At 51.3% G+C, this 27,572-nt stretch overlaps 1 protein-coding gene across 1 annotated transcript in view; it reads right to left on the minus strand.

Annotated features, from left to right (window-relative positions):
* The window catches only part of LOC144248803 (uncharacterized), a 1,234,558-nt gene extending 1,208,637 nt beyond the window's left edge, over positions 1–25,921 (minus strand). Inside the window, 2 exon segments of the mRNA XM_085565667.1 lie at positions 24,427–25,418; positions 25,605–25,921. Of these exon segments, the coding sequence (XP_085421793.1) occupies positions 24,427–25,418; positions 25,605–25,667 (1,055 nt within the window). The 5' untranslated portion in view covers positions 25,668–25,921.
* Positions 25,922–27,572: the final 1,651 nt, after the last annotated feature.

Below are 27,572 nucleotides of genomic sequence, written 5' to 3' on the forward strand. Positions count from 1 at the left end.
TTGGGGGCGAAAATCCGATGTTTATTGAGGTCCTGTGGATCCAACAGCACCGGAGGGGGCCAGCCAACAAGAGCAACTCGAGGGTGCTTGCAACAGGTTACATAGGGAGAGGGAGGGGGGCCGATCAGCCAGTGGGGAACAGACAGGAGTGACTCTGTGGGGATTGACATCTGGGGGATCCAGTGAGGGATGGGCAGGGTAGGGGTCCCAGGCCCTCATCCAATCACTCAGTGCCCTGGATGGAAGTTTCCAGAGGTAGGGGAAGGGGCACCGAGTGACAGACAAGGCACTTGGGAGGGGGCAGGGGCCTGACTTGGCATTTTCTAGGGAAACTGACACTTGGGGAAAGGCAGGAAAACTCAGGGAGAAACCAATACAGTATGGGGGTACACTGGAACAAACCATGACAGAATAAAGATGTAATAAAACACATAAAACCGTAACTCCACATCTCCCTCTTTTCTTTTGTTTAAAAGGAAAGGGAAGAGAGAAGTAAAAATAACTTTATAATACTAAAGCTAATGACAAATACAACAAAGGCTAACAAAAGTCCAGTTTGAACCAGGGATTGGATCTAACCAGAGTCCCCATCCTTCGAAAAGAGACCCCAGCCAGTCTGATGATTCTTTCTTGAGATGTGTTATCATATTTTGCATTTTGTCTATGGTGGCACGGGTGTCCTCTGCCTTAGAACTTAGATTCATACAGCATTTGGCCACGTAGTCCACACATTAGCCTGAGGCTGAGGAATAATCCATGCCTGCTGGGGTCTTAGGTTGATAGTGATGGTGAGAAGGATGAGGCTCAGTGTGCATGACATCCTGGGTTGGATCTAAACTGGGACAAAATCTGAAAAATAACTTGAAGACACACTAACAATCAGGGTAGGGGAGGTCCAGATCAAAAGGTAACAAAGAACCAAGGGAACTGGAAAGGGAAGAGGTAGACCCAAAAAGGGAAGATTTTTTCCGCCTTCTGAAGGCAGCATGTCCCACCTGAGGACTCTCCTGTTTGGCTTGGACTTTGGGGACATACAGCCCGACAAATTTGGAGGGGATCCATCTCAGGCCTGAGGACATGGATACACAAACATATCCCCGTCCCCAGGTGACTAAGTCATAGGGTCCCTCCTGCCGCCAGGTCTCAGGATCTTTAATGAGGACCGGCGGCTTTTCCCTGACCTTGCCCTGCTCATAGCTGTTAAAGTGCCGAGTGATTGGCGGATTTAAACATTCAAAAGAGCAGTTAAGAAAGTTAATGGTAAAGAGGGCCCGCGCTAATTGAACCTCGGGGGACTCTACCTTCATTACCGGCTGTTGTTGTTTTAACATCCGTTTAAGACTCTGGTGAGTCCTCTCCACCATGGCCTGGCCTGATGGGGAATAGGCGATGCCAGTCTTGTGTTCTATTCCCCATTGCTGTAGGAAGCTGGCAAACTCCTTGGAGGTGTAACCTGGGGCATTATCTGTTTTGATTAATTTGGGGATGCCCAGCATAGAGAAAGCCTGTATCAGATGTTTTTCGATATCTGAGGCTTTCTCCCCTGTGTGGGCAGAGGCGAAAATTGCCCCAGAGAAGGTGTCAACGGAGACATGGACGTACTTCATCCTCCCAAAGGAATGGATGTGAGTAATGTCCATCTGCCACATCTCACAGGACTTCAGACCCCTAGGGTTGGCTCACCGATGGTAGGGGGAGCGACTTACAGGACGGGCATGTGGCCACAATGGCCCGAGCCTGGTCTCGGGTAAGGTGGAACTGTCTTACCAGACTGTCCTGGGTTGTAAGATAAGCTTGTATTCTATTTGCCATCTGTCGAAAGGTTGGGCAGGTTTTGTTATCTCTCCCAAAGACAATGGTTTGCCCCGTAGAGGCAATGGTTTGTTTATACACTATTGACTGACTCACTGCCGGGCTGGTAAATGTAACACATCCCATTGTGAGGGGGTCCCACCCAGAGGGGGAAGCCAAGCACTCTATTATTGTATAAAGGGGTAGCTTTTTGGGGAGAGGAGGCAGCTCTCTTTGCGGGACTCCCAGAGAAGCAGCTCGCGCTCTCTCTTTGCGGGACTCCCAGAGAAGCAGCTCCCTCTCTCTCTTCGCGGGATCTCGCAGCGAAACAGCCGGTGAGGCGGCAGCGGCGGAGCTCGGAGGCAACCCCAGCGCAGAGGAAGACCGGCCCCACTGCCACCAGATCTTCAGAGGAAAACTATACCCTTCAAAAGATCACCACTGCAGCTGCAACTCATCAACCACTGCAAGGGGAGCTATCGTCCCAGCAGGACTGCTACTGGCACCCCGAATCCTCAGGTTCTGGACTTTTTTCACTGGTTTTGTTTGTACCGATTGCATTTGCCTTTTTAAATTGTTGTCTAGTTTTCTCCTAGTAAAGAATTGTTACTCCCATTCCCATATCTTTGCCTGAGAGCCTTTTGATTTAAAACTCCTAGTAATTCAGAGGGAGGGGGTTTACCTTCTCCATTGCACAGGAGGCTTTAGCCCTCCTTCACAGATTCCTGTCTTGTCGAACCAAGACAAATGGACATGTCTAAAGACATCTCTTCTCTAGACCAACTGGATCTCTGTCCTTCCTGGTGCTCCCAGATTTCCTCATCTAGGTGCTCTCTGGTCATTCAAGTGCCTCTCAATTCACAGGCATCATGCTATGAGTTCAGGGAGTTGTCCAATCTTTCTGAAGTTCAAATAAATATCACATTAGTCAACATCGTAATTGTGTCTTTGTCCATCACAGAATTACATTTTCTTATGTCTTTGTCTAAAACTGTCCCTGTACAGAAATCCCTTGGGGATGGGGGACATGTCAGATGCTGCTGGGACATCCCAGAGAGCTGAGGAAAGAGCTGTGATGGTTATTAAACTGTTCAAATGTGCAACTTGCGTTTGTTGGCAAGAAACCTTTCTGTGCCTCTGAGTGTCACCATCCCTGAGCCCAAAGGACACAAACCTGATGAGTTGTGGTTCCCACTGCAGGAGCACTTGGACCTTGGCTCTGCACAGGAGAGCTCTTCATCCACTTTCCCTCTTTTCCTCCCTCTGGGCATGGAGGGAGCTCCTGCCTTCAGCCTGTGACTCGTGTGTGCAAAGAGCAAATCTGGGCAGAATCGGGGCCCGGAGGGTTTGGGGGGACCTTGGGATCTGTGCTGGGCACAGAAGGTGTTTTCCATTGCTCTGAGACTGTCTGCTGTGCACAGTGGATTTAATAGCCAGCAGAGGAATGACTTTTGCATTGGATGAAGCTGTGCCTTCCCTTGGCTTTGTTGGTTGGCAAGAAATGAACATCCCTCTGTGTCTGGGGCAGCTCCTTCTCCAAGGAAAGCAAGTGGGAGTTGGAGCCAAGGAGCTGAAACCTGCAGGTGCAGCCTAGGCTGGAGGGAGCTCAGATTTGCACAAGGCTGCTCTGAGTGCCAGGGCTTGGATGGGGGAAATGGTGGGGTGGGGGTAGGGACAGAGTCTGATGGATTGTCAGCCACAAAGGGTCTTGATTTTCATATTAATTCAAACAGCAGGAGGTACTTGGATTCAGTGTCAATTGGAAACTGCACATATCAATTTATTAGGACTAAAATAAAACTAAACAGGACCTAAACTTTTTTTTCACGATCTTTGTAAAAATAATACATTCTGTTTTAATACACTACTGCAATCTGCCTAATCAACCGCAAAACCTTTGCACAGCTAAATTATTCCCAGAGGCTTGGCTTGTGAAGGTGTTATGACTGTCAATGAGCCCTGGGGCACTGAATTCCTGAACTGAAAAGCTGAAGGCTGAAGAAGCCTCTGGAGCAGTAAAATTCAGCAGCAGCCTCCAAGTTGCTGAGGATGTCAGCAGCCCCCACTGAGGCCATCCCTGCCCAGAGGCCCTGGGGGAATGGGCAGACAAGGAGAGCGTCCCTGGGGCTGGGGCAGCAGAACTCAGAGGCACCAGTGGCTCCAGCTGGGAAATGGAGTGTGGGATGGAGCTGTGAAAGCCCTGCCTGGGCTGTGCCAAGCAGGACACACAAGCCCTGACCCCCATCCACTAAAAAACTCTCTCACGGAGACATTTAAAAGGAATTACAATAATTTGTGTCCTCTGAGTTGGATGCACTGGAGCAATACTATACAGAGTTTCTCAGGAGCTCAAAACAACAAAACAGCCTTTACTGGGAAATTTAGAAAAAATCAGGGAAACTTTGGCAAACGTTTTAATATGGCATTCAATCAACAAAAAAAACTTCTCAAAGCATTAACTTGTCCATTCAACTTCACAAACTCTAAGCCATTTTGATTTTAAGTTAATCAATATTTGCAAGAGTACAGAAATAGGAGAAGTAGATACAGAGAAAAAAATAAGATACAGAGAAGCACACAGTCATCTACCAACTCCTGGATTCCAACAATGTGCAGATGGAAATTCCAAGAGGAGGTAGAGCCAAGATGTGTTCCTACCTTGTGGTCAGCCTTAAATACTCCTTGGTCTTCCTGGGCCCTTCCCCCAGGTGGGACTTGGGGTCATTTGGTCACTCAGGAGCTGGGCTGGGGCTCCAGAGGTGGCTGTGGAGCATTGCCTGTGCTGTGCCAGGGACTGGCAGACGCTGCTGGGCTGGGATAGAGGCTCTGGGGGGATTGGGGTTCCAGGGCAGAGGGGGTTCCAGGGCAGGGCAAGGCTGGACCTGCCCCTTCCTCCCCCACACATGAAATGTTTCCAGCAAACAATCACCTCCTGTCTGTCACAGTCAGCATTTGGAGGTGAAATCCCAATTCTGGCCATGACCACCTGCAGGAGAGGGACTGTTCTTTTCCATAGGAAGAAAAGCACAGAGCCCCAGTGCTTGGGAGTCAGGTGAGAGCCTCATTAGGCCAAGGCCAGCCAGACTTGGCAGGAATGGCAGATTTTGTCTGGAGGCAGCCTTTAGATATAGGGAACTTTGGAGCCAGAATCCAAATTTTGCCCATGGGCACCTGGAGAAGCAGGAGAGTTCTTCCCCATAGGAGGGAAAGCATGGAGCCTTCCCCAGTCTTTCGTGGACAGATAAGCAGTGACCCTTAAGAAATGACTGCCAGCCAGATATATCCTGGCAATATTCCCATAGTAACAATCCCTGGATATAAGGAAATAGAGATGAAATCTGAATTCTGGTCATGTGTGCCTAGAGGAGAAGAAGAGTTCTTTTCCATAGGAAGGAAAGCCCTGAGCCCCAGTGCTTCAATAGCAGATAAGAAGAAACCCTCAAAATGCCAAGATCAGATTTTAGGCAGCCCCTGCCATGCCAAACCAGCCAGACCTGTCCTAAGTTCCCTTTGTTCCATGAGACCCTCAAGTGTCACAATGGTCTCCATGGTTCCTTGAGGCCCCGCAATGACACGTGACTCCTCTGTTCCATAAGGCCACAATGTCACAATGGACCTTTGGGCCCTGGGGGTTTGTGGTGTCACAATGGTTTCCTTTGGCTCCACAGGGTCACAATGGAACACTGATGACACGAGGCTCTGCAGTGTCACAATGGACCTTTGGTTCCCTGCAGCCCTGCAGTGCCACAAAGGCCTCTTGGTTTCACGAGGCCCCACAGTGTCACAATGGTCCTCTTGGTTCTGTGGGGACCCCCAGGGTCACAATGGTCTCACTGGTGCCATGAGGCCTCTGGGGCCTCATAGTGTCCCAATGGTCTCCATGATCCCATGAGTCCCCTCAGTGTCACAATGGAATCCTTGGTTCCATGGTGCCCCACAGTGTCACAATGGCCCCTTGGTTCAATGAGGCTGTGAAGTCTCTTAATGGCGTCTCCAAGACACCATGAGGCCTTGCAATGTCACAATGGACCTTTGGCTCCCTGGGGTCTCGCCTTGTCACAATGGACCCTTGGTCCCATGACACCCCAAAGGGTCATAATGGTGTCCATGGTTCCATGACGCCCTACAGTGTCACAATGGTCCCTTGGTTCCATGATACCCCACAGTGTCACAATGGTCCCTTGGTCTCACAGGCCCCACAGTGTCACAATGGTCCCTTGGTTCCATGGTTCCTGTGCTGGTGCATTCCCCCCTCCCCTTCTCAGGCCGCCCTGCCAGATGAGAAATGCTCGCTGGCCTCGGCCTTGGCCAGCAGCCCCTGGGCTCAGCTCCTCTGGAGCTCAGCACAAACACGCTCTTCTCCAGGCACTGCTGCTGCCCAGCCAGCTCCTGGCTGCTTTAGGAGCAGCCCTGGGAACTGTTTGTGTTCCCTCGGTGGCACAACATCCCTCTTCTCAGCCTGCCAAAGAAAGCTGCTGATGCCAAATGCGGCCAGGGTGAAACATGGCTGGGACTGCAGCCCCTCTCTTGGGCCCTACAAACAGCGCTCCAAAAGGAGCCCTTGGAGCTCTCCTGGGCCAGCGACTCCCTCTGAGTGGGGCCTCTCCGAGCCGGGAACTCTCCCGTTTGCTGCACTCGGGGATCCCCAACAACGAGGGAGCCTGGGCCGATCCCCCCACTCCTCCAGGCTCAACCCTTCCCTGCTGGGGAGATGCCAAAGCATCTCCAGGGAGCATTTCCCTTTGCTCAGGGGAATTTCTCACAGGTGCCCTGCACTGACTCTCTGTGTCTGTGTGCACACAGGAGTGCCTGTGCTGGGGAAATGTGGCAGAAATGCTGCTCTCTGAGGGGTCTGAGTGCCTTGGATAGCTGAGCCAGTCAGGCCTGTAAGTGAGGTTAAATCACAAGGTCTAAGTTAAGTTAAATGCTTCTAGGAGTTGTTGTTTTGATAAGTTGTTATGTTTAATATAAGTTATAGGTTGAGTTAAATAATGCTAAATGTAATTTCCCTGTTAAATTGCTAAGTTGTAGGTTATAAGTTAGGTTAAATAGTGTTAAGCTCTTCTCTTTTGCTAAATTGTGACTGTGAAACTATCATTTAAAGTTTAGATGTAAGTTAAGTCCTGTTAAGTTGGAGCTCTGTTAGGCTTTTAATCTATATTCCTTTTATCCTTGCTCTCACTGCCTTTTTGTCACACACACACACACATACACACAGTTCTTGGTTCATTTCTGGTTTGATTGCCTGGATTTTGTTTGGTTTTGTTGTTGCTTTGTTTCCTTGCTGTGCCTGAAGTGTCCAGTCAGGAGCAGAGTGACTCTTGCCAAGGAACTTTGTGCTGCTGTCACTTTAATATTAAATCTGGTTTTTGCTGGGGATTTTTTCAGTGCTCCCAAGCCCTCGTTGGTCACAGGGTGAAGGAGCCCTGGCCCAGGCTCTGGCCCTGGGGGACACGGGGACGCTGCCGGGGGGTCCCTGTCCCCCTGTCCCACCCCCCACGGCTCTAGCCCCGTCCCCGTGTCAGGCTCTGGGGTCGATCTCGTGGAACATCCTCTGGGGGAGGCTGCGGCACCAGGGGCAGGGGGACCCGGGGGGACAGGGGACCCCGCTGTGTACGAGCAGTGTTGGACTTCTCTGGAGGAACTGGGAGGGGAATGGGGCAGAGTGACCTCCCCAGTGACCTCACACAGCCCCTGTGATGTCACACAGCCCCTGTGATGTCACATCTCTATGACGTCACACAGCCCCCGTGATGTCACACTGTTGCACTAGGACACAAAATAACTCACGCACACGTATTTAGATTAAAAGAGTAAAAGGAAGTATCTTTTATTTTTGATTTATGTAATATACAATTTTTTTAAAGAGGAAATGATTTGGAGGATATAATTGCTACTTCTCTAACTTCACAGGTTAAACTAACAGTCCATCAAATCTCTCTTCTTATAATTAAAAATGTACAACAATTATTATTTACATGAACAGTGCATGAGAACTCTAGTAGAAATATGTAAACATTATGAGGCATAGAAAACCTTAAAAAGTGGATGGGGGTCAGGGTTTGTCTGTCCTGCTTGGCACAGCCCAGGCAGGGCTTTCACAGCCCCATCCCACACTCCATTTCCCAGCTGGAGCCGCTGGTGCCTCTGAGTTCTGCTGCCCCAGCCCCAGGGACGCTCTCCTTGTCTGCCCATTCCCCCAGGGTCTCTGGGCAGGGATGGCCTCAGTGGGGGCTGCTGACATCCTCAGCAACTTGGAGGCTGCTGCTGAATTTTACTGCTCCAGAGGCTTCTTCAGCCTTCAGCTCTTCAGTTCAGGAATTCAGTGCCCCAGGGCTCATTAACATTCAGAACACCTTAACAAGCCAAGCCTCTGGGAATAATTTGATTTAAGCTTTCAAATCATTTGTGGTTGGTTAGGCAGATTCCATTAGTGTCGTTGAAATGAATGACTTTTATTTACACAGGGAGTGAGAAAACATTTCTTAGATCCCATTTTGATTTTTTAGCTAATACATTGATATGTGCAATCTCCAATTGACACTGAATCCAAGTACCTCCTCCTGCAGTTTGAATAGATATGAAAATCAAGAGCCTTTATGGCTGACAATCCATCAGACTCTGTCCCTACCCCCACCCCACCATTTCTCCCATCCAAGCCCTGGCACTCAGAGCAGCCTTGTGCAAATCTGAGCTCCCTCCAGCCCAGGCTGCACCTGCAGGCTTCAACTCCTGGGCTCCCATTCCCACCTGCTTTCCTTGGAGAAGGAGCTGCCCCAGACACAGAGGGATGTTCATTTCTTGCCAGCCAACAAAGCCTGGGGAAGGCACAGCTCCATCAAATGCAAAAGTCATTCCTCTGCTGGCTATTAAATCCACTGTGCACAGCAGACAGTCTCAGAGCAATGGAAAACACCTTCTGTGCCCAGCACAGATCCCAAGGTCCCCCAAAACCCTCCCTGCCCCGATTCTGCCCAGATTTGCTCTTTGCACACGAGTCACAGGCTGAAGTCAGGAGCTCCCTCCATGCCCAGAGGGAGGAAAAGAGGGAAAGTGGATGAAGAGCTCTCCTGTGCAGAGCCAAGGTCCAAGTGCAGCCCCTGCAGTGGGAACCACAACTCATCAGGTGTGTGTCCTTTGGGCTCAGGGACTGGTGGCACTCAGAAGCACAGAAAAGTTTCTTGCCAACAAACACAAGTTGAATCTTTGAGCAGTTAAATAACCATCACAGCTCTTCCCTCAGCTCTCTGTGATGTCCCAGCAGCATCTGACATGTCCCCCATCCCCAGGGGATTTCTGTACAGGAACAGTTTTAGACAAAGACATAAGAAATGGTAATTCTGTGATGGATATAAACACAAAAAGATATCATTCATATTTATTAGAACTTAAGAAAGATTTGGTCACTCCCTGTTGCTCAAAGCATGAAACCAGTCAGTTGAGAGGCCCTTGAATGACCAGAGAGCCCCTAGAGGATGAAATCTGGGGACAACAGTTAGGACACAGAAACAGCTGGTCTGGTGAAGAGATGCCCTTAGACATGACCATTTCAACAGGAGAACTAGAAACCCCTGTGGAACGGGGGAGATGTTATAAAGAGAATATTGGTGACTCAAGAAGATGGGAAGATCAGTATTTCTTCTCTTTCCCCAACAGTACACCTCCAGGAAATTCCTGTTACTGGTGGGGAAAACTTTGATATTTATTAAAAGTAGTGAACTAACCAAGAGAATAAATATGTCTTTGTATAACAAGATATCTTAAAACTATGCCCATTTCCAGGCAGATATCAGATGTGTGCCCATGGACAGGCAGTGCCACTTGTGCCCTGAGGTGCCGAGCTGGGATTGGATCTCTCAGAGAGGAGCTGAGGGAGAGCAGAGCACCTTGCAAGCTGCAGGTCCCTGCCAGCCCCGCAGGGCTCCTGTGCCATAACATCTGCTCTGCTCCAGTCTGGAACAGGGCCCAGCACGGTGCCGGGACCATCAGAGAGCTGAGGTGTGTGCTGGAATTCCATGCCCTCCCCATGGGGCAGCAGCCCTGCATTTCCCTGCTCCAGCCTTGGTCTCCAGCACAGCCATGGAGACTCTTTGGGCTCCTGAGTGTTCCTGCAGCCCCCAAGGGCAGCTGAGCTCTGCCTTGGGCACAGGCAGCCCTGGCCAGCGCAGGCCATGCTCAGCAATTCCTTGTCTGTGCCCGGCCTTGCTGCCAGCCCCGGCAGCGGCTGCGTGGCCCCTCGGTGGCCCTGTGCTGGCCCAGCCATGGTGCCACAGCCCCTGTGCAGCCCAGCCCAGGACAGGAGCATTGTGGCTGGGAACGGCCCCTGTGCCGTGGGGCCCTGGGCAGCCTTGGGGCTCTGTGCCCCATGGCCTCCCTGCTGGGCAGCCTCTGCCAGCTCCTGCCGAGCCCGTGGCACCTGTGGGGCTGCACAGACAGCCCTGCCCGGGCTCTGCCGGCCTCGGGGCCAGCAGAGAGGCGGCCAGGGCTGGCCATGGCCGGGAACAGGCCCTGAGCCCCGCAGGAGGATGGAGCTGGGCCACAGCCAAACTCAGCCCAGGGCAGAGCTGGGCTCAGCAGCCAGGGCTGCCCAGGGCTGGCGCAGACAGAGGCTGGCGCTGACAAATGTCCTGGGCCCCTCCCTGCTCTGTCCATGCCCCAGGGGCACAGAGCAGCCTCCTCTCTCGGGCTCTTGCCTGTTTTCAATGCCTGCCCAGGCGCTGGCCCTGCCCCACAAGGCCTGGGCTGAGTCCTGCCCCTGCCCGCTCAGCCAGGCTGAGATGGACACTGATGGTTTCTGTGCCAGGCTCTCCCAGCCCAGCCCAGCTCCCTGCCAGCTCTGCCAGCTGCCCTGAGCTCTGGGCAGCACCAAGGGCCTCTCCCCAGCACAGCCCAGCCGGCTCTGGCCCCACAGCTCTGCTCAGCCCAGGCTGCTCTGGGCACTGCCCCACGGCCTCAGCCCCTGCCAAGGGCACAGCAGCAGCTGCACCTCAGCCAGGACTCAGCCCCACCATGGGGGAAGGGGCTTGGCCAAGGCCAAAGGAGCTCCCTGGCTGCCCTGCTCCCCTCTGCCTGAGGTGCTGAGAGCTCTGCAGCCCCTCCTGCCATCCCATCTGCCCAGGCCAGCACAAGAGCCCCGGCCCTGGGGCCCTCCAGAGCTGCTCCTGCTCCAGATCCAGGGTCCATCCCAGAGCTGGGGCAAAGACAGGGACCCCGCTGGGCATGAACAGAATTGGACTTGTTGGGAGAAACTGTGAGGGGGAGCTGGGGCGGAGTGACCAACCCAGTGACTTCACAGAGTCCTCCTGGGAGGTCACACAGCCCCTCTCTGATGTCACAGCCTGCTCTGTGATGTCACAGAGACAGTCTATTATGCTCTAGATGCTCAGTGCCCCCACATAATCCCCTCTGGGATGTCACTCTGTGACCTCATGTCATCAGATGATAAATTGTCTCCACCAGGTGAGCTGACACCTGGAGATTGTTCTCCAAAACCCCAGGCCTATGGAAAACACACAATGCCCATTGTGGGAGAAGGGGAACTGGAAGTTCACCAGCCTCAGTGTCCTGCCAGCTCAGCCAAGCCCACAGGAACATTGGGGTCCACGACCACCAGGGACCACCAGAGAGACACCCAGGACAGAAAAACACATGGGTAAAGGGGAGGGGAAATATGTTAATGGTTCTGGGGAAATGATTATCACATGTGTGTTTAGTCCGGGACAATCAATGAATATGTGTGCAAAATAGAGAACATGAACAGAAATTTTCCTGTACTCAGCATGCTCAGCTTTGGGAGGAGCTATCCCCTGTGCATCCAGCTGAATAAAGAATGCTGCTTCTTAATGCTGCACTGGTGTTAAGGAGTTTTCTGTTTTACTGAATTTTTGGTAACAGTCCATGCCCAAGAAAAGCTCTGTCTGCTGCTGCTCACAAACAGAGAAGGGCTGGTGCAGATGTGGGGGTTGGAGGCTGCCTGGGATACAGTGACCATGAAATAATCAAGTTTTCAATGACCTGTGAAAGAAGGAGGGGCAGCAATGAAATTTCCACACTGGAATTAGGAAGGGCAGTCTTTAGTCTGTTTAGGGTGCTGATTTGGGGAGTGGTGAATCAGGTACTGATTTTCTCAAGGAAAACAGCCCTTAAAAACAAAGGGGTCCAGCGAGGATGGACACATTTCAGGAAAGTAATCTTAAGGGGTAAGGAGCAGCCTGTCCCAGTGTGGCAAAAGATGAGCTGGTGAGGAAAATTACTGTCCTGATTGCCCATGAAGCCTTTGTGGGAACTCAAGGGAAAAAAGGAGCAGCAACTCAGGAAATGTTTAAGGATGTTGTTAGGTCATTCAGAAAGAGAAGTTGAGAGGTGAAAGCTCAATTTACATTAAACCTGGAAGCTACTGAAAACAGAATAAAAAATGTTTTTATAGAAAATTTACAGGAATATGTGGGATAAGGAGAACCTCTACCCTTTATTGGATGCATTGGAAAATAGAGTAACTAAAGATAAGGAAAAGGCTAAGCTAGTTAACATCTTGTCTGTCTCAATTTTCAATATCAGGACAGGTTGTCCTCAGGACAAGAGATCTCCTGAGTTGGTTGATGGGCACAGGGAGCAGAACAGCCCCCTGTAATCCAGGAGGAAGCAGCTGGTGACCTGCTGAGCCACTCAGATGCTCACAGGTGGATGGGATGGGATGGGATCCATCCTAGGGGGATGAGGGAGCTGGTGGATGAGCTCCCCAAGCTGCTCCCCATCATTTAGCATCAGTCCTGGCTCACCAGGGAGGTCCCAGAGCACTGGAGGTGCCAGTGTGAGCCCATCCCCAAGAAGGGCTGGAAGGAGGATCTGGGGAACTCCAGGTCTGTCAGCCTGACCTCGGTGCCCGGCAAGGTTTTGGAACAGATCACCTTGAGAGCCACCACAGGGCACCCATAGGATGGCCAAGGGTTCAGAGCCAGCCAGCGTGGATTTAAGAGGGGCAGGTCCTGCCTGAGCAACCTCATCTCCTTTTATGACCAGGTGACCCACCTGTGGATGTGGGAGAGGCTGTGGATGTGTCCATCTGGACTTCAGCAGAGCCTTGGACACTGTCTCTGACAGCATTCCCTGGAAAAGCTGCAGCCCACGGCTGGGGCAGGTTCCCTCCTGGCTGGGAGATGGAAGAGCTGGCTGGAGGCTGGGCCCAGAGAGGGGTGGGGATGGTGCTGCACCCAGCTGGTGTCCAGTCCCTGGTGCTGTCCCCAGGGATCTGTGTTGGGCCCAGTCCTGTTTAACATCTTCACCGATGATCTGGGTGAGGGGATCGAGCCCACCATCCCCAAATTTGCAGGTGACACCAAGCTGGGTGTGAGTGTGGATCTGCTGGAAGGCAGGACAAGAAGACACAGCATCCAGCTGTACCAGGGGAGGTTTGGGCTGGACAAGAGGAAGAAGTTCTTCACAGAAAGGGTGAGTGGGCAGTGGAATGGGCAGGCCAGGGGGGAGGTGGCAGAGTCACTGTCCCTCTCCAGTGGCACTCAGTGGCATGGTCTGGGTGACAAGGCGGTATTAGGCATTGAATTACACTGGAATGACACTGGGTCCTGGTGGGGCCACAGAGGCCATGGTGACACTGTGCAGCCCCATAGAACCAGGGCTCCATTGTCGTGCTCTGGGGCCCAATGGAACCAGGGAGTCCCCGTGACACTGGGTCCTGGTGGAACCACAGAGGCCATGGTGACACTGTGGGGCCTTGTGTGACTGAGGGGTTTCACCACTGTGACACTGCCAAACCAAGGAGAGCATTGGGAGAGTCCAGGGCCCAGGGGAACCAAGGGGCCGTTTTGACACTGCGGGGCCTCATGGAACCAAGGGGACACTGTGACACTGCAGGATCTTGTGTAACCAAGGGGCCACTGTGACACTCTGGGGCCTCAAGGAATCTGGAAGGCCATTGTGACACTGTGTGGCCTCGTGGAAACAAGGAGTCCATTGTGACACTGAGGGGACCTGTGGAAGCACAGAGAGCATTGTGACAGTGTGGGACCTCATGTGACCATGGGGCCTTTGTGACACCCTGGGGCCCCATGGAACCAAGGGGCCACTGTGAAACTGCGGCACCAACGAGAACATTGTGACACTCTGGAGCCCATGGAACCAAGGAGTCCATTGCCACATTTTGAGGCCTCACAGAACCAAGGAGACTAGTGTGACAGTGCAGGGCCTGGTGTAACCAAAGGGACATTGTTACACTGAGGGGCACCTTGGAACCAAGGACATCTTTGCAGATGACACCAAGATGGGTATGAGTGTTGATCTGCTGGAAAGTAGGAGGCTCTGCACAGGGCCCTGGACAGGATGGATCCAGGGCCCAAATCCAACAAGGTAAGGTTTAACAAGTCCTAGTTCTGAGTCCTGCACTTTATCCACAAAAATTCTCTGCAGAAAACTTGGCTGGGAGAACCTTTAGCTCCTTTAAAGCCATAAAGAGTGCAGCCCTACATTGACACAGTCACTGGAGACAGGGAAAATGAAGAGAAACAAGATGAGAAATGGCACAGACCATGACATTTGTTTGTGGACAATATGGAAAACTAAAACAAAACAAAAAAGACCCCCACAACGAAACCAACATGTATCAAAAATGACTTTTATTGCAAGTGCATTGTAGAAATTGGCCAGCAGTTTAATGTCCCTGAAAGCATCCAGTCATCAGTCTCCTCACTGCAGCCTTGAGCTCCTGGTTCCTCAGGCTGTAGATGAGGGGGTTCAGGGCAGGAGGCACCACCGAGTACAGAATTGACACGGACAGATCCAGGGATGGGAAGGAGATGGAGGGGGGCTTCAGGTGAGCAAATGTAATAGTGCTGAGGAACAGAGAGACCACGGCCAGGTGAGGGAGGCAGGTGGAAAAGGCTTTGTGCCGTCCTTGCTCAGAGGGGATCCTCAGCACAGCGCTGAAGATCTGCACATAGGAGAAAACTATGAACATAAAGCAAGCAAAAGCTATACAGCCACTAACCACAAGGAACCCAAGTTCCCTGAGGTGGGATTTGTAGCAGGAGAGCTTCAGGATCTGGGGCACCTCACAGAAGAACTGGCCCAGGGCATTGCCATGGCACAGGGGCAGGGAAAATGAATTGGCTGTGTGCAGCAGAGCAACGAGAAAGGCGCTGGCCCAGGCAGCTGCTGCCATGTGGGCACAAGCTCTGCTGCCCAGGAGGGTCCCGTAGTGCAGGGCTTTGCAGATGGACACGTAGCGGTCATAGCACATGATGGTCAGGAGGAAATACTCTGCTGAGATGGAGAACATAAAGAAAAAGAGCTGTGCAGCACATCCCTTGTAGGAGATGTTCCTGGTACCCCAGAGGGAATTGTGCATGGCTTTGGGGACAGTGGTGCAGATGGAGCCCAGGTCACTGAGGGCCAGGTTGAGCAGGAAGAAGAACATGGGTGTGTGCAGGTGGTGGCCGCAGGCTACGGCGCTGATGATGAGGCCGTTGCCCAGGAGGGCAGCCAGGGAGATGCCCAGGAAGAGGCAGAAGTACAGGAGCTGCAGCTGCCGCGTGTCTGCCAGTGCCAGCAGGAGGAAGTGGCTGATGGAGCTGCTGTTGGACATTTGCTGTGGCTGCACATGGGCACCTGTTCATGGAAAAAGGACAGGGACAAGTCAGGAGAGGCTGCTTGGAGCCAAACCTGGGCCATTCCCTGCAGACTGTTCTGCTGGAACTCACCCACCCTTGTTCCTGCTCTGGGAAAACCTTCACCCAGGTCCCTGCCTGAGCTCCAGTTGTGGTGGCTGAGTGTGCCAGGAGCAGCCAGGCCTGTGCATGGGGGCTCTCGAGGAGCCATCCCTGCCCTGCTGCCCTGGGTTTGTGGCTATGGGGCAGAGGGACGAGGCTGGATATTCACGATCTGTCAGGGGAATCACTCCTACTGCAGAAAGTCTTGGTACCATCTGCACTTACACTTGTAAGGGAAATCGATGGCAGGAGCTGGATTTAGGAATTGATTTCCTACCCACTCACCATTGCTGGCTCTCTGAGATCAGAAATCCCCAGCATTCCTGCTGCACTCAGAGTTTGCCACTGAGAGCTGTGAGAGGTAAAGGATTCCCTGTGGCTGAGGGAAGGTGAGGGGCTGGATGGGCTTGTTCCCCCAGCACTGCTCTGCTCAGCCCCCTCTGCTTCCCTGAGCATCTCCCTGGGCCTGGACATCCCCTCCTGAGAGGTGCCTTGTCCCTGCCAGCGCTCACAGAGCCCATCCCACCCTGTGTGCCCTCGGCCCGGCCCTACAGAAACCTGCCTGTGTGCAGGGCCCTGGCTGGGGCAGGCTCTGTGTGCAGCTGGGCAAGGGCAGCTCAGGAGAGCCCTGCTGGGCCCTGCAGAGGTGATGCTGCTGCTGCCCAGGGCTGAGGAGTGGCTGAAGGCCCTTTGGGAGGCTCCCAGAAGAGACACTGACCACCAAAGTCACAGTTCTGGAGTCTCTGTAAATGTTCAAACATTCCTTTGATGATCCTGTGTGTCCCTTTCAACTCAGAATGTTCTGTGATTCTGGGATTACAATTCCTGTTCTGCTTCTCTCATCCCCCTGTTGTCTATAATCAAAAGAGAAAAAAAGAACCTTGCAACAGTGTTAGAACAGTGAAGTTAAAACCAGAACTTCATTGGAACCTTCCAGGTGTCCCAGTGGGGATGAGGCACACCCAGCCCTGATTTCAACAATTTGTTAATGTTGATTATTTAGGATATTTAACAGGAACATCCAATGGGAGATTCATTACCCAGTTACACACCCCTGGCTCAACCCACTGGAATAAGTCCAGGGCCTTTCTTTGTCCCAGTTTTTCTTATCACTGCTCACATTCAAAACCCAAAATACTCTTCTTGTGGGTTCTTTCTCTGATAAAAAGATTATATAGCACTTTAAAAATGTATTTAGACAGGTTATAGTTCTAAAATCTAAGAGAAGGTAAGGAAACATACTAGAGTTAATTAAGGATCATAAATATATTAAATATATAATAGTAGTTAAAAAGAGTTATTTAAGAGTTTAATAGAGTTAGTTAAGGATTATAATTTTAAAACTACGTAACAGTAATTTACAGAACTATGAATATATGAAAAATATATAAAAAGCAAAAATATTTTTATCATCATCACAAATTTATCATCTTTCTCCAAGCAGAAAATTGAAAACACTCTCAGGAAAGCTCCTGACCTTTACAGCAAACCCAGGCTTACTTTCTTTGGGAAGTGCCCTCTGAATCTGGTCTGGAGCTGGAGCAGCCCTGCCCCAGCCAGCCCCTCTCAGCAGCAGCACCTGCCCTGCTCAGGGTGGCTCCTTCCCCCCACAGCTCCTGGCCAGCGCTGGGAGCAGCTCCAGGGCCGGCTGAGAGCTGTCCCTGGCAGGCAGCAGAGTCCCTGGCCCAGCACAGCGCCCTGGGCTGCAGGACCCTGCTCTGCAGGACAGCCCTGGGCACCCCTGGCTGCTCTGCACAGGAGATGAGCAGAGAATGCACTCACAGGCTCTGTGGGCATTGGCATGTTCCAGCTTTAGGAGATCTCTCCAGGAGCTGCCTCTGCATTGTCCTGCAACCAGAGGTTCCTGTGCCAAGGGCTGGCAGTGATTCTGCCCCAGGCACTTCTCAGCCCCTTCCCAGCCCTGACTGATTGAAGCTCTCTGTGCCTCTGTGCTGTGCCCGCGCTGGCTGCAGGCAGTGCCCCAGCCCTTCTGGGCTGGGAGAAGAGCTGCTCAGCAAGAGAAATGTGCTTTTGAAGCTCTGCTTGGTTACCAGGATCACCCTCTGTGCCAGGAGCCCGGCCCAGCTCAGCAGCACAGACACAGCACAAGGACTTTAATGACCCTCTGGGGCTTTGTGCTCAGGCCCTGAACATCAGGCCCTGAGAGGGGGCTGCAGAAACTCTCCAGAACTCCAAGTCACAATCCAACTCCAAAGTTTCTTGGACTTTTAATGGGTCCCACTGAGGGACACGACTGAGAAAGTGTCCCCAGGCCCCAGGCAGAGCAGAGAACTGGAGGCACTGATGCCAGGTGGGGACAAAGAGAAGCCAAGTCTTGGTGCCCTGGGGCACAGCAGGGTCTGTGCCACCAAGGGCTGTGAGGAGACACCTTGTCCTGAGGCCCTGGGGCCTCCTGGCACAGCCCCAGCCAGGCTGGGCACTGTCAGCCCCTGCTCCTGCCCTCATCATCCCCCGCTAGCCCACATCCCAGTGGCCTCAAGCATCTGCTGGAAGGAGTCCCTGGGGAGCCTTGGTCAGGAATGGCCCTGGGGGCTCCTTCATGCTCCCAGGGACTGCAGGTTTTTCAAAGGACTTTGGCTTTTCCTTTTGCCTTGGAGTCTTTGAGAGGTTTCTGCAATCATGGCCCCAATTATCTACTGTAATTAGTCCCTGGAGAGGCTTTGTACTCACAATCAGTTGGGCTCATTAATGCTTTGAGATACACAACTTTTTTCTGGTACTTTGGATTTTCCTTCCTACATTGAGTGTTTTTTGTGCCATTTTGAGTCTCTGAGAGGTTTTTGTGCAATCCTGGACTCCAATTATCTCCTCCAAGGAGGCCAAGGGGAGCCTGTGTTAAGGATGGTCTTCATGGAGGCCCATTAATTCTTTGAGACACTTTTGGGTTTTCTTCTGATTTTGACACTTGGATAGGTTTGTGCAATCTTCTCTCAGGCCCTGAGGTTCCAGGGCTCAGCTCCAAATGCACCACGGGGCTCATTAGGATCAAGCAAGTCCTGACAAACCATGGCTGTGCCTCGATTTCCCTCTTGTCTGGGGCAGTTCATCAGGAAGTTTCTGTAGTGGTTTTGCTTTGCCAATTTGAGATTTCTCGGCCAATTCATCAATTAGTATGGTGGGTTTAGTGTTGGCTAATTACCAGTGCATACACTAGAATATACTTACTAATTTCCTGCTGTGAGATAGGATTAGGAGAAAGGCAAAGTGGGCTCAAAATTTTAAAAGTGTATAAAGAAAAGTTTATTAACAGCAACTAAAAGAGTGATGAGGATCAGAACAAAACTTTCAGAACACTTCCCCTCTCTATAAAACTTGACAATGTAAAGCGACAAAACCTAAAATTTTCTGTCACTTTACCACCTCTACAATAGTCTGTCTTCAGTTCAGTTAGGGAGAGAAACTCCTCTTGTTAATGTTATGGAGGCTTATCCACAAGAAAACAGTTATCTCATGGCTTTTCATTTCCAGAAATAGCAGCTGCCTGGAATAATCTCTCCCTGGGGCACAGGGTCTCATCACTGTGCTCTCTCTGTTCAAACTTCTCATGGGATCACAGCTACTACAACATTTGCTTACTTTAGCATGGAGGCCTTTGCTGAAACAAGTCATCTCCCCATACTTTTCAATGTGTTATGGGGAAAGAGAGAGTTTGAGGTATCAACGACATCCTTCTCCATAGCTTTAGCAGAGGATTTCAGCCCCAAGATCAAGGCATCTCCTCATCCCTCCCATACGGGACTCAACTTCCTCTTCCCTGCCCTCGGTGTGTCCATGCTGCTCCTCTGTGTGCCTGCCCTGTGTCCTTTTCTCTCACTGGAGGGAGGATGGCAGCACTGGCAGAGTCAATATCTGCCCGGGGCTGAAGATGGTTCCGTGAGCCCGGCCGGGCTCAGTAGCCAACTTTAATTTTGGCCATGGTTCCTGGACATGAAGGCCAGTTCTTTTCCATAGGAATGAAGGGACAGATCCCCACTGTTTTAGGGGCAGATGAGAGGTGACCACAAGAGGAAAAGGCCAGCCTGAGATGGCAGGTTTTTGTCTGGGAGATACTCTTGCATATAGGGAACATTTTTGGGAGAGTACCGATTTTGGCAATGTGCATCTGAAAAGACAGATGGTTCTTTTCCATAGGAAGGAAAGCACGGAGCCGCAGTGCTCCAGGAGCTGATGAGAAGCAGCCCTTGACATCCTAATACCACCCTGACCTGTCAGGTGGCCCCTGGCAGGCCAAGCCAGCCAGACCTGTTCCATGTTCCCTCGCTTCCATGTGGCCCCACAGTGTCCCAATGGTCCCTTGCTTCCAGGAGGCCCTGAGGTGTCACAATGCCCCCTTGGTGACACCAGGCCCTGAAGGGTCGGAATGGTCTCCATGGATCCATCAGGCCCCACAGAGTCATAATGGTCTCTGGGTCCATGGAGCCCCATGGTGTCACCATGGCCCCTTGGTTCCATGGGCTCCAGTGGTGCCACAATGATCCCCTTGGTTCCATGAGGTGCCCACAGTGTCAGAGTGACCTCCATGGGAAGGAAAGAACCGAGCCCCAGTGTGGCAGGGGCAGCCACATTAGACCAAGGCCAGCCAGACTTGATGGTACTGGCAGATTTTGCCTGGGAGCAACCCTTGGATATAGGTAATTTTAGAGGTGGAATCCCAATTTCAGACATGGACACCCAAAGTAGAAGGATGGTTCTTTTCCACAGGAAGAAAAGCACGGAACACCGGTGTTTCAGGGACAGATGAAAGGCTTCCACCAGAGGCCTAAGGCAGCCAGACTTCTCTGTCCTGGTAGCTTTTGTCTGAAAGCAACCCTTGGATATAGGGAATTTGGGAAGTGGAACCCCAGTTTCAGCCATTTCTGCATAGATAATAAGGATGGTTCTTTTCCATAGGAAGGAAAGCACAGAGCCCCAGTGTTTCAAAGGCAGAAATGAAGAGAGGTGGCTCTTGAGAGGCCAAGCCAGCCAGACCTGTTTGTCCTGGCAGTTTTTGTCATGGAGAGATCCTTGGATATATGGAATTTGGGAGAAGGTATCTCAATTTTGACCATGAACACCTTGAGAAGAAGGACAGGTCTTTTTCATTGGAAGGAAATCACTGACCCCAGTGTTTTGAAAGCAGGTGAGAGGCATCCCCAAGAGGCCAAGGGCAGCCAGATCTGTCTGTCCTGGCAGATTTCACTGGGAGCAATCATTGGATGTACAGAGTTTTGGAGGTGGAATTCCAGTTCTGGCCATGGACGCCTGCTCAGGATGGATGTTTTTTTCCTATAGGAAAGAAAAGCACAAAATCCAAGTGTTCTAGAAGAAGATGAGATGTGGCCAGCCTTAGGCCAAGCCAGCCAGACCTCTCTCTCCTGACAACTTTCATCTAGGGGCTATCCTTGGACATAGGGCATTTTGGAGGTGGAATCTCAGTTTTGGCCGTGGACACCTAGACAGGAAGAAGAGTTCTTTTCATTAGGAATGAAAGCACAGAGTCCCAGTGTTTCAGAGGCACATGAGTGCGAGCCCTCAGGAAGCCAAGGCCAGCCAGATTTGTGATTCCTGGCATCATTTTTCTGGGAGCTATCATTGGATATAGGGAATTCTGGAGGCAGATGCCCAATTTTGGCCATGGGTACCTGGTTGAAATGGATGTTTTCTTCCCATAATAAAGAAAAGCACATGGTCCCAGTGTTTGAAAGGCAGATGAGAGGTGGCCCCCGGGTGGCCAAGGCAGCCAGACTTGTTTCTCCTGGCAGATTTCATCTGGGAACAATCTTTGCAATATAAGCAAATTTGCAGAAGGAATCCCAATTTTGGCCCCGGGTCCCTGGAGGAGAAGGACAGTTCTCTCTCATAGGAAGTGAAGCCCAGAGACCCAGTGCTTCAGAGGAGATGAGAAGCAGCTCTAATCATACCAAGGTGTTCAGGTGGACCCCAGGAGGCCCAGCCAGCCAGACCTGTTCCTTGTTCCCGTGGTTCTGTGGGACCACACAGTGTCACAATGGTCTCCTTGGCTCCATCAGGCCCTGGAGTGTCACAATGTTCCCTTGCTTCTGCAGTGTCACAATGGCCCCATGCTTCCATGAGGCCTTGCAGTGTCACATTGGCTTTGTGGTTCCACAAAGCCCTGATGTGTCACAATGGCCCCTCAGCTCTGTGTGCCCTCACTGTGTCACAACGGCTCCTCTGTGACACTGCGGCTGCACAAGGTCACCATGGACCCTTGGTTCCTTGGGGTCTCTGAGTTCACAATGGTCTCCTTGATTCCATGAGGCAGCACAGTGTCACCATGGCCCCTTGGTTCCATGAGGATCTACAGGGTCACACAGGTTTGTGACATTTGTCCTTGCTGCCCCTCAAAACCCCCTGCCCCACAAACATCCCCGAGCCACCCGTGAGGGACAGGCCCTGCTGTGCCAGGCTGGGCTCAGGGCTTGGCCTTTCTGCTTCCCCCAGCCAGCCCAGGCCTTGCTCAGCATTGCAGTTCCCTGCTCTGAGCCTTTGGATCCCTGCAATCCTGGCCTCAAGGATCTGCTCTCTCCCGTCCCTGGGGAGCCTTTGGCAGTCCCTGTCCTCAGTGGGGCCCTGTGATGCTCCAAGGGACTTGGAGTTTTGCTCCTGACTCCTTGAGCAGCTTCTTCAGCCTTCTCTCAGTGCCTCATGATCCTGGACAGGGGCTCGAATCCACCGTGGGGATCATCAAAACAAAGAAAGCCCTCAGGGACGCTTTGTCTTCCTTCAGTCGTCTTCAGGTCTCCAGGGCTTGTGCAGCTGATTGAAGCCAGTTTGGAGTTCTGTTAAGGAGGAAGATTTCCAAGTTCACCTCATGACTTCTTTTCTTTTATCAATGTAATATTTTTTTATTTCCCAATTCAGAGAAGAGCTGTTAGAAGTATTCCCCAGGTGATCTTGACGCTAAAGTTCCCCTTAGGAGGTCTGGGCATGTAGAAGAATGAGCCCCGTGAAGGCTGACCCTGTTTGGACAAGCTGCTCCTCACCCCCAGCCTCACCATGTCTGACATTGCCCACCTGGCACTGACATCCCTGTGCCCTGCAGCAGAACCTTGTCCCTGAGCTCTGCAGTTCCATGTCCCAGCCCATTGCACCGTGTCCCACCTGCTCTCCTCAGGGTTCTGCCTGCACACAGGGACAGGAGAAGTTTTCCTGTTGGGAAGGAAAGAATGGAAAAACATGATCAGGTTTCCTGAACAACAAACCCCACTCAGGAACCACCTGCTCAGTACAGGCTGCCTGGAATGGTGTCACCTTTCTACAAAGGACAGTGTGACCAGAAATGATCTCTGGAAGCAGAATTCTCTGAGTCTCCCAGCTGAATTCTCTGTCCCTGTCCTTTTCCTGGATCTCTGTTGCAGATGGAAGCTGCTGGTGCCATCCTCACTTTTAACCTCTTTTTAGAATGCAGGCAGATATTCCCAGCTGTGTTGAGCAGGATTTCCTCAATGTTTCTATAAATCTTTTGTGTTCCCCATGGAACGAAGGGGCCATTTTGGCACTGAAGGGGTGATGTGAAAGCAAGGAGTCAATTGTGACCCTGGGGTCCCATGGAACCAAGGAGTCCATGGTGACCCAGCGGGGCTGCATGGACCCAATGGCCCATGGTGACACTGCCCATCCAAGGAGGCCATTTGGACATTGTGGAAGCTCATGGAGTGAGGTGGCCATTGTGACACCGAAGAACTTCATGGCACCAAATATCCATGGGGACACAGCAGGGCATCATGGGAACCCAGGAATCGCTTTTGGCAGTGTGGAAACTCCTGGAACCAGGGGCTGTTGTGGCACTGCAGAACCAACACAGCTGCTGCACCTTGTCCCCTGCCCTGCACAGCTCCTTGGGAGGCACGGCAGGAGCAGCACCCTGGGAACCTTGGGAATGCCCCTCTGGGATCCATGGCACATGCTCCTAGGGGCTGGAATTCCAGTTCCAGCCAGGAAAAGATGTTCCTGCCCTTGAAGGCAAAGCTCTTATGGAAGAGCCAGAAGATGAGTGGAGCAAGATCTTAGAGTGACATTTCACTGCAAGCCTTCCTAACTTCACCCATGGTTGTTGTAGCTCATGGATTGGGAATTAAATCAGGGCAGGGTCTTTGGTGGGAGCTGCCCTGGGTCAAGGGAGGCCCTGAGAGAGAAAGTGAATATGCAAAGAGAGGTGGGAGGGAAAGGAGGACACAAACACAATCAACTGAGAAGGTGGCACTCTGAAAAGCAAATCAGAGCTGACTGAAAATTAATGGGACAGGAAATCAATAATTCTGAAAGTTTTATTTACTATCAAAATATATCCCATACACCCAGCTGCACACAATCATGATCCCACACCATTTAAATTTGGATCCCACTTTTCCTAATTTCCCTCCTACCCCATCTCACCCTGGAGGCTGTGGAATTGGATATTTTGTCATGGGTTAGAATTTTTTGAGGTGGAAACAAGCCATTTTGAGGTGGGATTGTAACCTTTTGTGGTAAAATTTGGTTTTTTCAGTGTGACGGAGTCATTTTGAGGTGACAGATCAATCCATCTTGACTTCAGGAGTGCAAAGATATGGACAACACTGCCTGAAATCCCCCAAGAACCCAAAAATCCTCCAGAATATGTGCCCAAAGTATAAATTCCTTCTCAAATACCTGTTAAAGGGTTGGACTTTGGAAATCTCTGAATAATTACTTTCTTTTCAGTCCTATTTCAGGTGTTTTATTTGATAAGGAAAAATCGGAAGAACATTAGGGCCAAACCAAAAAGATAACCAGTCAGATGTCTTACCAACATGGATCACAGGGAATGTGGGTCAACAGGCCTGTGCCCAAAATGGGTCTTCCCATGGGGGTAAGGCTGGAGCAGTGTACAAAGCTCTTCATGCAGTTGGGGGACTCACAGGGCTTCCCTTACTAGTGCCTCCGTTGGTGTTTGGTCAAGTGAGAGCTCTGGCTGAAGCTCTTCCCACACAGGGGACACTCGTAGGGCCTCTCCCCGGTGTGGATGCGCTGGTGCTTGACAAGGGTGGAGTTGCACTTGAAGCTCTTCCCGCAGTCGGGGCAGCGGAAGGGCCTCTCCTCTGTGTGAATCCGCTGATGGCAGAGGAGATTTGAGCTGGTCTTAAACTTCTTCTGACACTTGGGACACTCAAAGGGCCTCTCCCCAGTGTGGATCATTTGGTGGATGATGAGGTTGGACCTCTGGCTGAAGCCCTTCCCACATTGCTCACACTTGTATGGCCTTTCCCCAGTGTGGGTGATCTGGTGGCAGATCAAGTGGGATCTTGTGCTGAAGCTCTTCCCACATTCCCCGCACTCATAGGGCCTCTCCCCAGTGTGGATGCGCTGGTGCCGGATGAGGGTGGAGTTGCGCTTGAAGCCATTACCGCATTCAGGGCAGTGGAAGGGCCTCTCATCTGTGTGAATCCGCTGGTGCAGAAGGAGATTGGAGCTGGTGTGAAACCTCTTCTGACACTCAGGACACTCGTAGGGCCTCTCCCCAGTGTGGATGCGTTGGTGGGTGACAAGAGCAGAGCTGCAGCTGAAGCCCTTCCCACACTCCCCACACTTGTAGGGCCATTCCCCAGTGTGGATCATCTGGTGGTGGATCATGTTGTTGCTCTTCCTGAAGCTCTTCCCACATTCCAAGCACTTGTAAGGCTTCTCCTTATCATGGTTCTGCTCAGGGACCACCAGCTCTGAGCTCTGGCTGAAGCTCTGCCCACCTTCCTGGCCCAGAGTGGGTCTTTCCTTCTCAGAGCACCCTGGGCTGGGTTTGCAGCCCCTCCTCCTGTGGGATCTCTGGGGCTTTTCCTCCCTCTTGGATTCCTGCGCTGTGAAGCTGCTCAAAACGGCTTCTTCCATGAGGTTCTGCTGCGGGGATTTATCCTCCCTGGTCTTTATCTTCTTCTCCTTGTCTGGGGGAGGAAGGACAGGGAGAGGATGGGATTTGCCTCCGTGCCACAGGGAAGGGCAAGGAGATCCCCCCAGTGCGTCCCCGGCAGGAGGGCACCGGCAGCGGGACTGTCCAGCAGCCAGGGGCCTTGCTGGGCTGGGAGATGGAGCAGGAGAGAGGAAGAAAGGGGCACTGACTTCCTCCTCACCTGCCTCGTTGTCCCAGGGCATCTCCTTCTTCCTGGCAGCCTTCTCTTCCATTTCAGACTGTTTTGGGAATGGGAAAATCTGTTTTGGGAGGAAAACAGGGGATGAGCACATTGAGTTTTTTACTGGTTTGAAGGCAAAACAGGGGGAGACTCTAAGTCACAATGACAATTGACTAAGAAAATTAAGATCCAAACAATGATACAGAAACACTGGCTTAATCTGACAGAGTCAGGATATAACCTGACACCACAATGCTCAGGGTGGTGGTAGCAGGCTGATGAAATGGTGGCTGCAGTCCGGCTGGAGTGATGAACGTGATTCTGTCAAAGCAGTGATCCTGTAGAAGGGTCTGGTCTTCCTCTGAAGGTCCAGTGGTGCTTATGGAGCTCTTGTCCTCTGGGAATCCAGTAGGCAAGGTGGTTGTGGTGTTGCAAATGGTGAGATTATATCCAGGCAGGAACGCTAGGTTCCTCCCCCTGGGCGGAGCATCCCACAATGGGATGATGTAATTTTATCAGTCCTGCAGTGACACTCAATGGCCCATTAACAGAAGATGGCCCCTGCAGGTCGTTATCAGGGCTGAGCCATGGAAGAGATAAAGAACACTGCCCCACCTGTTGATAACAGTTTATGGAGATGGGGACTGAAAACACTTTTGGTTACATCTGACACTGTAACCTGAAACAGTGAGGCAATCCCTGCTCGGGGTGGGGGGTGAACACCACCCCCCTTACCCAAACTGGCTCAGGTGTAAAACCCCCACCCTGGGAAGGCCACGCACACAGGGGACAATGTCACACTTGCCTCACCCCAGGGGAGATCTCCGTCCCTGTCACTCCCTTGCTCTCTCCCCTTTTCTCTTTCTTTGCATCTCTCTCTACCTCACATTTACTGTTCAATAAAATCCACTTTGGATTTGGTCTTGTTAGCACCTTAATTGGGGCAGAGGCATCTCTCTAACAATTTTATTAAACAGATTGCGGCATTATTTTAGCACAGTGAGTTCAGGGCTCTGTTGTCTGACACCAAGTGACTTTGACAACATCATGGTTCTCTCCTCTGAGGAGCCTGTGGGTCTTTCTGGAGGAACTCTTGGAAACTTGGATGCAGCTTCCTCTGAGTGACTTTTGGGAGAACTTATGAGGAAAATAGCTCTTGTGGGTGGCCATTTTAAAGAAAATATTTTGTTGTTCTTCCCTGAAAAGTTTGTTAAAATCACTGGAAGAAAAGAACCAAATGATACCAGCGAGACTGACAAGGATCATTCACCACCCGGTGAGGAACACAAGGCTACTAAAGTCCTACAAGAAGCCCAGCTCACGTGGCTAAATTCCCAAGTAACTCTTGAATTCACAAGCTTGGGGGCTTTTCCAAATATGAGAATCATTATTTTCTTTGTCCCTGTGACCTTTGTGACAGCTACACAGACCTTTTCCTTCCTTTTAATAATCTGTATTGGGACAAATTTCCACCTTTCTTTTTTGGAACCTGCCAGTATCTGACTTGGAGCTGTGCTGGAACTGATGAAATTTGGAATTGCCACAGAATTGCTTCTGTTGTTGATTTCTTCATGTTTGGGGTTTGTTTGGATTTCCATCTCAAGTGACTTGTGGGAAGAGCAAATCTTCCTCAAGGCATTTTATGGAGGGTTAATTTTAATTTCTGCCAAGTTTGTTTTGTCCAGTTCCCAGGGGCTGCTCAAGGGGTCTCTGTTTTGGTTTGGCCCTAATTTTCTTCTGATTTGTCTTTATCACTTAAAAACACGTGAAAAAATTACTAAAAAGAGTATTGACCAGAGATGTCAAAAGTCCCACCATTTACAAGGTAGTTGAGGTGAAATTTATGGTTTGGGACCATATTCTGGAAGATATGTTGGTTCTTGGTAGTATTCTCCATATTTTTGCACTCCAAAATCCAAGGTGGATTTGTCTGTCATCTCAAAATGACTCAATCCCA

Source organism: Lonchura striata, chromosome 36, assembly GCF_050655825.1.
Source record: "Lonchura striata isolate lonStrDom1 chromosome 36, ASM5065582v1, whole genome shotgun sequence".
NCBI lineage: Eukaryota > Metazoa > Chordata > Aves > Passeriformes > Estrildidae > Lonchura > Lonchura striata.